A 12,412-nucleotide genomic window follows, 5' to 3' on the forward strand; every position below is an offset into this window, starting at 1 on the left:
GGCTGACAGTTCGATTTAGAAAGACTGCTCTTTGCGGTCACAGAGCAGTCTTTCTAAATCATTTTCTTTTCGTTGCCATTTTTTAAATAGGTCTTTTGACCTAGAACGAATTCATGTTTCAGCGTGGGGCTATGTACTTAGCTCCTAAAACCATGCTGAATATAATCATGACCATCTAGAAGTCTTCTGGCAGGTACTCTGGTACTGACCTTAATGGCACATATGCCTGTGTTTTCATTCATCCTCCAGCACTCTCTTATTAGCCATCGTCATAGTGTGGCTAGATCCATACAGTTTATACCTCTCAGGGACCGATAAGAAAACCTTTGAATTGTCATGTGATATTTTATTTGTGATTTAGTTCAAAGGTAACTTTTTTTGTTTTTGTTTTGCAGAAAGACTATTTTGGGCCCCACATATGGATCTCCTATCAGGAAGATGGCGGTCCTTCCTCGAAGAGTCACTGATGACACAAGCAAGGGTTATCTGGCATATATTACAGATGATAAGGTATTGGCATCTCTTATTATGTAATTTAATATTATTAATAATGAATGTACTTATTACCACTTTTGACTGTGCAGACCCTTTTATGCAAAGAATGTATAATCGATTAAAATGCTAAGTGTACAAACAATACAAGGAGACAGCTTATGTATTGATGTTTTGTAAAGTGCTGCAGGAAACCTGTAGATGCTGTAGATGAACAAAACATCTAACCATCTGGCCTTCAGGAAGGTTCTGAAAACCCATTTGTTCTAACTTATGGGCAGACTATGGCATTCTTTTTTCTTTCAGGACCAATTTCTCCCTCTCTAGCGCCATGATGCCTTTGGGTGACCGCTCGCTTTATAAGCAATCTTAACATAACATGCTTTAGAGCTCCATAAAACAATAGGGAGAGGTGAGATGGTAGGAAGCAACAAAGAGAAATTATTCACAATCGTCTTCTTAAATTGGACACTGCAATATTACAGGAGAGCTGGGAGAATGCATAGAAGGACCAGGACTCAAGGGGGTAACAAGTTAGAGTATTGGGCAGTTTGGGATGGACACCTGTATACTAAAGGTGCTAATGCAGTACCAGATAGGGGCTGAGGGGGCGTCTTCCACCTTCGAGAGTTAGGAAGAGGGGACGTGGGTGACGAGACACCTCGTGGGGGCAAATGCCACAGTAACACAAAGTAACCATCCTCTCACAAATAAAAGACATCACTGGGAAGGGTGAGGGTAGATATGCAGCGTGGGTACAAATAAGTTATTTCATATAAATAGCACACAAATGAGGAAAACACCATATTATCAATACACACATTTGACAGAGAAAACCCGGGGTCGGGCCCAACCAGGGAAAACTCGATCTCAGACACATGACCCACCCACCAAGAGCCAGTGAGTAGGGAGACGGAGCACAAGTTGCTCGTCACAGGCAAATCAAAGCAGTTGGAACAAGAATGTGATGATATAATTACAGGGCGGTCTGCCAATCCAGCAGTCACATGGAGCGCTGGGGAAATGAACCTGAGCCAGTGTGCTAGTCACATGGCCGCCTGTGCCCATTGGCAGGTGGCTGTTGGAAAAGGACACTGGTTATAGTGGCGTCATTGAGAGAACCAATTAGATGGTAAGTTACTGTGCTCCAAGGAGGTGGCCAGCCTTAGGAATATCCACCACTAGACTTGTGAAGGTCGCTATCTAGCATGTGTCGTGTGAATGTCTCCTTTCCCACTAGAAGCAGGGTGTCTCATGCCCCGTCCTAAATGATGCTGACCATTGGCAGTGTATTAAAGATCTGGCGGTCAGCACACATTTTATTTTACTAGTTACTAATTGCTTCAGGGGGCAGGCAAAACAATGTGGCGCCACATGGGGAGGTGACATGTTGGGATAGTATTAAACTGTTTGGTCCAATTGTATTACACTAACGTATGTTGAGCATAGCTCGGGGGCAACGTGTTCGCCTTGGAAGCAAGATGACATGGAGCAACACAGGTTCGATCTCCGGGTCCGCGCTTAGAAACCTCTTGGTATTAAGTGCATTATGAATAACAAATCATATCATATTAAGAATATGACGCACATTAGCCAATGAAATGGCTGAGAAAACACTGAGAGTATGTGAAATTGAAAATGTTTCAATGGCTTCCAACTATTGTGTTCTGTGGTATAAAACTACTGACCACAGTGCATTATGATGTCAGCTCATTTCAATCAGACTTCTTCCACTGTTCTGTTTCATATGTGGTCGCCAAGCTGTAATAACTAGCGTTGCTTCTTGCCCGGTGTGTGCTCCTTTTTGAGTATGTGTTATTCATGGTGTGAGCGGAGGACCCCTGACTACTCCTGCATGCCAACTTGACCAGCCTGGACCAGATTTGGAAGGAGGCCAGAGGCGTGAACTTGTCCATCTTTTTAGTTTGCACGTTTCCTGATTCACTTTGATTTAGGGATTTGTGCAAGCACTTGGGAGGATAGCTCAGGGGCAACGTGCTCGCCTTGGAAGCAAGACGACAAGGAGCACCACAGGTTCGATCCCCGGGTCCGCACTTAGAAACCTCTGGGTATTAAGCGCGTTATAAATAACCTATCATAAATAACCTTTCATACCACCATGCATGCATCAGTTGAAGGGTGAATTGAAAGTCTTAAGAATGTTTGGGCCACAGAGGAAGCAAGAATTGCACAAATCCATACTGAAATACTTTATGGGTGCACACTGGCTAGAAAGGAAGTGTGGCACTAAGGGCAGTTAATTCAGAAGTAAAAGTGATTAATGCTATACTGATTGGGGGGTCCTATAAACAGGGCTAGCACTGTGGCCTTGGGCCTTTCCACAATTGGGCCTCATCACGAGTTGGGCGGTGCAGGTTAAATGGGGCGTTATTACCATGAGCTTAAGATAAATCTGCCAACTTTCTGCCTGATTACTGCAGCAGTAATTCCACCAAAATGCCCCATGGAGTCCTACGGACACCAAATAAATGGGGACTAACACCGCCACCACCATTTGTAATCTGGCCGTAATACCGCTGAACCAAATGGTGGTAACAGTAATTCCGTTTGGTTGTATCTCAGCCAATTTACTGCTGAGATACCATCAAACCTGTAATGAGGTCCACTTGAAACATACCTGAATCACAATAAATATGGAACAATACCAGGTACTGTGAAGGGAATTAAAGAACATTAGGGCTAGACCGAGCCCCACCACCCAACCATGAAGTGATTTTGCTGGTGATTTAGTATCTTTAGAGTTCATTTGTTCTGCTGTCCATTCATATATGTTATTCACAAGTAAGTCTACAGTCTCTTGGAAATCATTTTTTGTATTTTTAAAAGTCATTTTGCTTGGCAGAGCATTGTTGGAATTGTTGTTGCTAGTGAGTCATCGGGTCAATGACCACACCTTAATTTGGCCCTGGCCAGGTTCACAAGACGCACATCTACAGACACTGCACATCCCTCCTGTATTCTTCATTTGCAAAAAAAATTATCATCGCTGGTCATACAAATATTTTTATTTCGGCTATAAGGTGGTGTATAAGCAGCATCTATAAGCCCACACTATTGTATTGGAGTACCGATTTAGGGAGATGACATCTGAGGATGGACACAGAGCTTGTGGGTGTTGTTTTATTATTAACCCGCCTATTGACTGCCCATGGCTATGTCAATCTCTATAACCATTCCCTCCCACTTCATACCATCCCCACACAACACACTACCTTTTGAGATCTCTTTAAGCTAGCTCTGTCAAGCAGTACCAACAAACGTTGTCCTGCCAGTGTAATTTCGAAGTGGTCTTGTGAGAGTAGGTGGCTTATTTGCAGCTGTAAATCAGCTACTGGTATACTAAACAATTCTGATTGTGGCATCAGCCACTTCATTTATATTTGTTTCTTGCACTGAAGGCCTGCTAAATAAAACACTGACAACGCCAACAGTTGTGGCTTGTTAATATGTATTAGATGGGTATTTGGCAGACACTACGTTCATAAGCCCAGGTAATCACGCCATTTTCCGATTGTTGTGATATTATGGCCAGGCAGTGCCATTGTGGAAGTACCTGACAAATGCCTATCACATGCATACACAAAACCCAAAACTGTTGGCTTTGTCAGTGCTTCTTTTTTTTACTTTAATCGATGTGTCTATACAGAAGACTGAAAACTCGCCCCTCTGTTGATTGTAGGAGATTTTAATAACTGTCCACCTAAAATCGACACCATTTAGTTCCTAGGAAGAGTTTCAGTTCACGAAATCCAATTTATGGCTAACTCTGCATCACATTTCAAAGGTCATAGGTTAGATTTAAATGCATGCATTCTCCTGCATCTCAGCAACACTTTGGAAATCACTCCCAAAAGAAATATGAGCAACAGAAGACCACCTAACATTCAGACAATTGCTCAAAACATATCTCTTTTACTCACCCAGCTAAACAGGAAACACTGTTTAAGGGAAACAGCACAAGAGAAATGACCAAAGCAATGGGAACCTAATGAACTTAAATCTGAATACCCTAACGAAATAAAGCATTTTGAAAACAAAAGACCATAGAAGAATATTAACCCTGCCAGGCCAACATAACTACAGCATAGAAGGACAGGGACTACTAAAATCCCTAACAGACCTTACTTAAAACCTTCCAATATCCTGCATACCAAACAAAAGACACAGATCCTCTGCAGCAGAAGAAACCTACAGCCACCACAAAATGCACACACTCAGCCACACCCAACTAAACACAACAAACTGCATAAAACTAAGCCTATTACACACATCATCCCACACACACTCATACAACAAACACTACCTAACCCTCACCTACTAAAAACAAAACCCAGCATACAGAGACTGTTTTTTTTACGAAATGAAGCTACCAACAGCACATAAAAGCTCTCTAGTGCTTTCCCTTTTTATCCTCTAGTTTAGCCCTCCAAGCTCTTTTCAGATTGTCCAGAGCGCCTGGAGACCATGAAAATGGCAGCGGTGCACAGTATAACTCACAATAACATAACCAAACATGTAAGTATCTAGACATGGAGCTAATGTCTATTTTTCGAGTGGCCTGGTAAAGCATTTTGGCACGCTTTTGATCATACATCTTCACAGTAATCTTTCCAAATAAAACCTGCTCTCTATAATTTCAAAATCAAAAAGGAAACTCCTCTTTTTTCCAATGTGGGGCATTTTTAGTCCCTTTAGTTTGATTACTAAAGAGGAGGTTTCCTGTTTCGGCTTCTTATATTGTTTACATGAAACATGTCTCTCTATTAGTGATCAAGTCACCCTGTTCAAGACAAACAAATCTATCAATAAAGGCTTTTCGATTTACCCTTGAATTCGCCTAAAGAAAATAAAAGTGTGCCATGTTTGGGAGACACGTTGGAGAATGTTGTGACCAATTGCAGAATTCAGTCACTTCCCCCCAAGAGGGATCCTTTCCCAGTGAGGCTAGGGAGGTGAGCCTGCTACGTGATACTCTCTATAGGGGTAGATGTAAGCGGGACCTCACTGGGAGACAAGGTCTCCCATTCCAGTGAGGAACTCAGTACTGAATCCACCAGTACACCATTAATTATAAACCCCGCTGGACGAAAACATGAAGGATAAGTGGATATTTGTTATTTCCATGTTGAAATGCTGAGAAAACCTGAGGAGAATTATTTATGTGGCACTGAGATGAAGAAAACCACACGAGTATTACTGAGGGCGAGTAAAACACAAAAGAAGGACACTAATGCTATGCCGGAGAAGTCCTAGTGCAGCATCATAAATCCAAGGAGAGGAGAAGTGAGAGAGAGAGAATCCCGGAAGTTCCAAATCAGCTGTGGGAATGAAACTGAAAGAAACAAGGAAGCGCAGCTCCCAATGCTGAAGGGAAGCTCGCGTGTAAAAGTACCTTAGTTGCATTCCAAGAGAATGAGGCTGACCAAAGCCAAAGGATTGGAACAAGGTCTCAGGAGGTACCTAGTCGGAGGTGGTGGCTTGACCAGAGACACGGGAAAGTGTCTCGTAGACGTCCAAACCACTTGCAGAGAGGCACGGTGGAGAGTGCCGAAAGGAGAGCGAGTCACGGGTGAAAAAGACTTCCGTACAGCAAGAGACGCAAGCTGTGTCGGATCTGCAGACCCGGTGACGCGTGATCCCTGAATCAAGAAGGTAACTGGGAGAGCAGGAGACCAGGGCACCGAATATAATTAACAGGGTATTCATACTCGTCCCAGTGGGGCACCAATTCATGAGTAATGTGAGACTCACCACTCGGTTACTCATATTAATCCCAGTGAGGCACACGTTCACAAGAAAAGTGACAATCATGACTGGGTTGCTCTTACTCATCCCAGTGAGGCACAAGTTGACAAGAAGTTTAGGAATCATCACTGGGTTGCTCATACTCATCCCAGTGAGGCACAAGTTGAGAAGAAGGTTGAAAATCATCACTTGGTTAATCATAATCGTCCTAGGGATGGCCCCAGTTGACAGGAGTAGTGAGAACAATCACAACATAACTCATACTCGTCCCAGCGGGGCACCCGTTCATAAAAAGGATGAGACTCATTACTGGTTTACTCATACTTGTCCCAGTGAGGAAAAAACTCATAAGAAGGGTGGGAATCATCACTGGGTTACTCATACTCGTCACAGTGAGATACCAATTCATAAGAAGAGTGCGAATCATCATAGGATCACTCATACTCGTCCCAGTGAGGCACAGGTTTACAAGAGGGAGATGTATAACTGGAAGAATATTGATTGTGGTAATCAAGATAAAGAGTGGACACTGAAACAAGAAAGTCTGTATAATAAGGAAAAAGTAGGAGAGCTACATTTATGAAAAGAAAACAAAATCAGCAAGACCTCAAGAGATCAAGAGGAGAGAAGGAAAAGTGGAAGAGCCCACTAATTGAACTTGGTGACTTGATAAAAGTGATGACCAAGAACTATCTAAAAATACGTTACTAATGGAATAAACTGTGTCCTAGTTGTTTTGTTAGAGGTAGAGTCAAGTCTTATTAGCTTTTGGACAGTGGACAGACTTTTCTTTTGGACTCCCTGACGACTACCCTAGTTAGCTTTGTTAGGTAGGGAAACCCATAGCTTAGGGAAAGCCAGGCCTTTCTCCATTTTCTTTAAAAACCAGTTAAATATGAAAGTAAGGTCCAAGCCTGTCTCCTTCTGACCCACCACAATGTCCAATATGTCTATTGATCTTTTCACTATAAATTGATGTTTACATGATTATGAAAAATATTGTTGAATGGAAGAAACCAGGGATTATGCTGTGACAAATTCAATCAATTTGTCATTCATTCGATTGGCTCTAATGGACACTATCTCCTCTGTAAATTCCTGATCTTTGAAATGTCCATAGAAGACAAGTTATCCGTCAGAACCAATGTTGCTCATAAAGTATTGTGATGAATCCTGCAGAGTCCTCACAAATACCCTACCTAAAGTCTCCTCCAGGTGGCCACGGGAAGGCAGCCGCAACCTGATCCTAACCCTGGGGGTGGTATTAACCAGGAGGATCACCTGGGAGGATAAGGTCCCCAAGGGAATGGGAGGACTCTGTTGGGGGAGAAGCATTTTATTTCTTCCTCAGAGAAGGAAGAGTCTGTAATGCCTGAATATATAATGGCTTGCTCTCAGAGAGAGCTTTTCTTTCCCAACGCTATTCATCCTGATAATGATAAATCTGTTCTCACCAATCCTGTATTGGGAGTAGGAATCTTCTCTTCCCAGACCTAGGCATAAATGTAGAGGTAAAAGCTCCCATGTTCAACAGGGCAATATTAAAGTTGACATTTTAAATGTTAACTTATTAGATTCTGAGCGTCCTAATTCCCCTAAATAACAAAACCATTCAGTAGAATATTGTGAGACTCCTTAATAAGAATAATTGAGAATAAAAACAGATGTGTGAACAATTATCCCCTTGAAAAGAATGACTTGAACATTGGGGACTTCAAGTCCTATAATGCTAAAAGTACTGGGACGAAGAAGGGTGATGTAGAGGCCCTAGATAGTAAGTTGCAGGTAAATAAGGTTAATTACCCACACCTGGGGGAAACTGGGAGGCATAAAAGCCTCCCTGAGGTGCAGGCCATAGAGAAGAGTAGCAGTGGAAGTTGGAGTGATTGCAGTAGCTCTACATTGCAGTTGCAACTGAAGGAGAGTAGAGACGCCGGAACCGCTGTGGTTTGCAATACAGACACCGGTTCTGAGAGGGGCTCTTTCTTTAGGTACCTGAAGTGCAGAGATCTGGTAGCAGGAAGTGTTATTTGTACAAACTTTCCCCCTGAAGATCGTGGTTGCAGAGGTGATGCAGTGGGAAGCGTGAAGCTAAGAAGCCTTCCCCCCAGCACGGCAGATTCTGGTGGCAGGTGAGCACCAGAGTGCCTTCGGAGCATGGAATTTTCCGGTTTTGCTCAGCACTGTCCAAAGAAAACCAAGCAAGGCTGTTTTTCACACTGCCCGGAGCAAATTAATCCAGGAACCCGACGGCAGCGAGGCAAGCGGACGCGCCCATCAAACCCGATGAGTTCACTTGCATGTTGTGACCCTGGAGCACTCCATAATCACCCGCTCGCCCAAAATAGGTCATTTGAATATCGAACTAATGGAAAAAGAGCGAAGTGGAAGAAACATGAGTATAAAGTATGTCGAACTGATATAAAGCAGAAAAATAATTATTTTGAGTACCAAACTAACACAAAGTAGAGAAAGTGGCATTATAATTTGGCAACCTAACCAGCAGAATATCATTGTGAATTTAAAGGTCAGAACAATTACCAACAGTATGATGGGGCAATATTGCTAGAAACAAACAACCATTGCCAACACCAAGAGGGAGAAATTAAGAAACAAGTTGTTTGTAAATCTTATTGTCAGAGGAAGAAAGAAGCAACAGGGGGACTGACCTAAATAAGCATTTCCAAAGCCAAAGAGTAGCAGAAGTGAGAAAAAGCCTTTGTCAACACTAGGTTAATGCAAGAGGGCGAAAACAAGACTGGCAGGAAGGCTGCCCTTCTGACAAAAAGGTGTTCAGGAGCAGAGGAGCATAACCTGCATTGTATGTGGCAATCAGAAGTGTGGAACAACCAATGTGTCTCATGTTTTCCTCGAAGTAGTCCAAATTGTTGTTGGTCAAGTTATAAGACTTTTTGAGTTGTATGAAGACAAAACTAAACTACAGGACTAGTTGTAGATGTACTAGTCGTTTTGCTAGCCCTGGCAGGGGAGTACACCAGGACAAGGGACGTTGTAGTATAGGCCTTGCAGAGTGGACAAGGAAGAATTCCTTTAAGTACTGTGATGTGATTAAAAGTATTGAAGAAGTGACAAGTACACAAAAGCACATTGTGAATTATTGTGGAAACATCCTGACAAATCAACATTGCAGATGCAGGTATTTAGTAGACTATTACAGAATTATCCTGACGGAAGAATTTTTGTTGATTTTGATGAACTGTGGAAACTTCCTTATTCTCTGAAGACAATGTGTAGAACTCTCTGCTTCAAGTGAAGAGACCAAAGTATTGTTGAACATATTGAACTGTTGGTTTAATTCAGTTGAGAAACTTATTGGAACTATATTTGAACTTTGTTGCAAGACAGGAGTTCCGTATTCCTTTAAACTATCGACTGAACTCCTGATTGAATCTAGTGAAGGGAGATTAACACAGGTTACAAGGAGAAATAGTTACTTGATCTTGAACATAACTGTTGATTTTTTTGTATCTGAAATGTCATATGTTACCTTATTGAGTTTGTTGTATGTATAAGTGTGAGGGACATAACCCTTTAGTTAGAGTTTTACCAGTAGTTTATTTTAGGCAAGGAAATCCTTGTCACGGTAGGGAAAATGAGGCACTTATCAAACCCTTTTTGAGTTTAGTAAAATTGCATCTTTTCAAAAACCTTCACAAAGTTGTCCGCCTCACATTTCTGACCCCTCACATAATACAACATGTTCATCTATTCAATCAGAAATCATTTGAGTTAAGCATAGGCCTCCATATTGTAATCCACCAGGTCAGTCTTCACTTGTTTCATCTCATCTACTCATGTGTTGTCAAGATGATTCTCTTCCGGTATTAACAGTCAAAGAGCAATCTATTAAAATGCTATCATTTTTTACCCATCCTAGCAAGCCTCTTCTTAAAACCTCATTTTAATAAAGTGTAGATTTCAAGGAAGAGACACGCTACGTTTGCACTTTCAGACAAAAAGGCCCCTGTGTGCAATTTTTCCATATGCACAACACATTGTAAAACAAGTGTAAAAAATTTAAAAACAGGTGAAATTGCCTCTATGCTTTTTTTGCACTTCATAGTGCAAAATGTGTAAACGCCACCTAGCATTTGCCATAGATTCCAATGGATCTGCCTGCTTTGAGCAGGTGCTAAAAACTGGCACATTCCATAGGAATCAATTGGTTTTAAGCCAGCATGAACATGTCATGCTCCTGTAAATCTGTGGTTTTTGAAAGTGCAGCAGAAATGGACGACAGAAATGGGACATCTGTTCCGCGCCCTCGCTTCACCGCCAAAAACCATGAAAATGCCTCAGAGTGTGAATTAAGACATTACACCTGGCTCTAGCCTACATGCCAGTTTTTAATACATGTGTTCCTTCACACCTGTGGATATGGAAAATGAGGCCCTTAGTGGGAAGTAATCCATTTTGACCACCTCCTCCACCCCTTTCCAGTTCTGAACAGCACATTGTGGGATTTCCTTTGCCTTTGAAAATACTGGAGAAGATGTTCACCACCCAGGTGTTGGAATCCTTTGAGAAAGAAGATATCCTGGATGTTTTGCAAAGAGGGTTCCACACCAGACGTGAGATGGAGATGGGTTTGCACCCTAATCCCTGCCTGAGTTGGTGTGTTGAATGCAGCTGTCAACGGCCAACTGTTGCTCTTAGTGATGTTGGACCTGTCGGTTGCCTTTGATGCCATGTATCATAACCTCCTTCTAGAGGCACTCCTGTTTTTTTTTTTTGGGGGGCCATAGCCCCGGGTCTTTTGGTTCTCCAGCATGGGGTCTGGCATGGATTCACATGCTTATGAATATTCCCCGTCGTCAGGCTGGGAATCCTCGGTAAAGAAAAAATCAGTTTGTTTCATTTCTGAACTGTCTTTCTTAGTAGTAACCAATCACTGGTCTCTGGGTCATACTGCCCCCAGCCAATGACTGCCCTCTCCCTAAGCCCCTCCCCTGGCAGCCATCCTCAGATTTTTACTGCACCTTCAAGTGTTGGGAGTCCTCGTGCTGGAGCTCTCGAGCTTTTACTGCATTTTGCGTTTGTTCAAAGAGTTTAATCTCATTTTTTCGGTCAATCGAGCCTCAGGCTCCACCGTTTCTACTTCCGATCAACTGGGACCACTTTCGGAATTTTCTATGCCCCTCAAGGGCGAAGTTTTGGTCGAGTGACGCTTCTTGGAGGATTCCAGAAGACCTTGAGGCCTACCCCGTGGACATGGACCAGGACAAAGGAAGCTCGACGCCCGGATCTAAGCTGTTCAGGAACTGCCCTGGATGCGGATTGCAGAATGTCTTCAAGGAGGACGAGCATTCTAGATGCCTCTACTGCCTTCACGAAGACAAAACGCACGTGGAGAAGGACTGTGCGTTTTGCAGAACATGTCGGAGCGGACCATGAAGGATCGGCATATCCGCCTCACCAACTGGCTGGAAGGGAAGAGCCCAGTGATTGGTGAGAAGAAGAAGAGGTCCGAGCGGTCTTCTAAGTCCTTTGAGGGCGCTCCGGCGACGGGGGCCCAACAAAAGGCTAAGCACCGCGAGTCCGCGGGCACCGGGAGCGCCGAATGGTCAGGCTCCTCGGCTGCCAGGCAGGGCGCGCTTTCACCGACACCATGAACCACGAGTCAACGCTCTGGCTCGGGGAAGAGGAAATCGGAGAACGCGGGTAAGCTTCTGGAGAAGCCCCGGTCGATCCCGACGGAAACAGCCGAGGGGGAGCAAGGCGGTGACCCTCCCCCCAAGGTGAAGGCCTCAAGCACGCCTAAAGTCGTGAAGGCCTTGATTCACCCGGTTAAGGCCTCTATCGAGGGAGTCGTGGTGGCCCTGGCGAAGCCTGTGGGGCTACTCCAGTGGAGGCGACCTCGGGGCCCAGAGTTTCCCTGCCACCAGCGAGGGAATCCTCTTTTCAGCCCATCTATAAGACCCACGTGAGAACCGCGGTGGAAAAAGAGGGGGGGCCGGTGGCCACCACGGACACAAATACGGCCTCTGAAGAGGAGCTGGCTGGAGTCGTGAAGGTCCACAACAAGAAATTCGAGGAAGTCCGATCCCACGGGGGAGGGGATCCCGACGAGGCGGACAAAGAGAGCGACAGTGGTGCCGACAAGGTTCCCGTGGAGGCGGAGGATTCCACTCCC

At 43.8% G+C, this 12,412-nt stretch overlaps 1 protein-coding gene across 1 annotated transcript in view; it reads left to right on the plus strand.

Moving 5' to 3' along the window:
• Positions 1-12,412, plus strand: part of CFAP251 (cilia and flagella associated protein 251) — a 1,318,836-nt gene that overhangs the window by 974,815 nt on the left and 331,609 nt on the right. Inside the window, exon 16 of the mRNA XM_069619593.1 lies at positions 396-510. Coding sequence (XP_069475694.1) covers positions 396-510 — 115 coding nt within the window. The remainder of the gene's footprint in view (positions 1-395; positions 511-12,412) is intronic.

This window comes from Ambystoma mexicanum, chromosome 10 (genome assembly GCF_040938575.1).
Source record: "Ambystoma mexicanum isolate Mex_15411 chromosome 10, UKY_AmexF1_1, whole genome shotgun sequence".
Lineage (NCBI taxonomy): Eukaryota > Metazoa > Chordata > Amphibia > Caudata > Ambystomatidae > Ambystoma > Ambystoma mexicanum.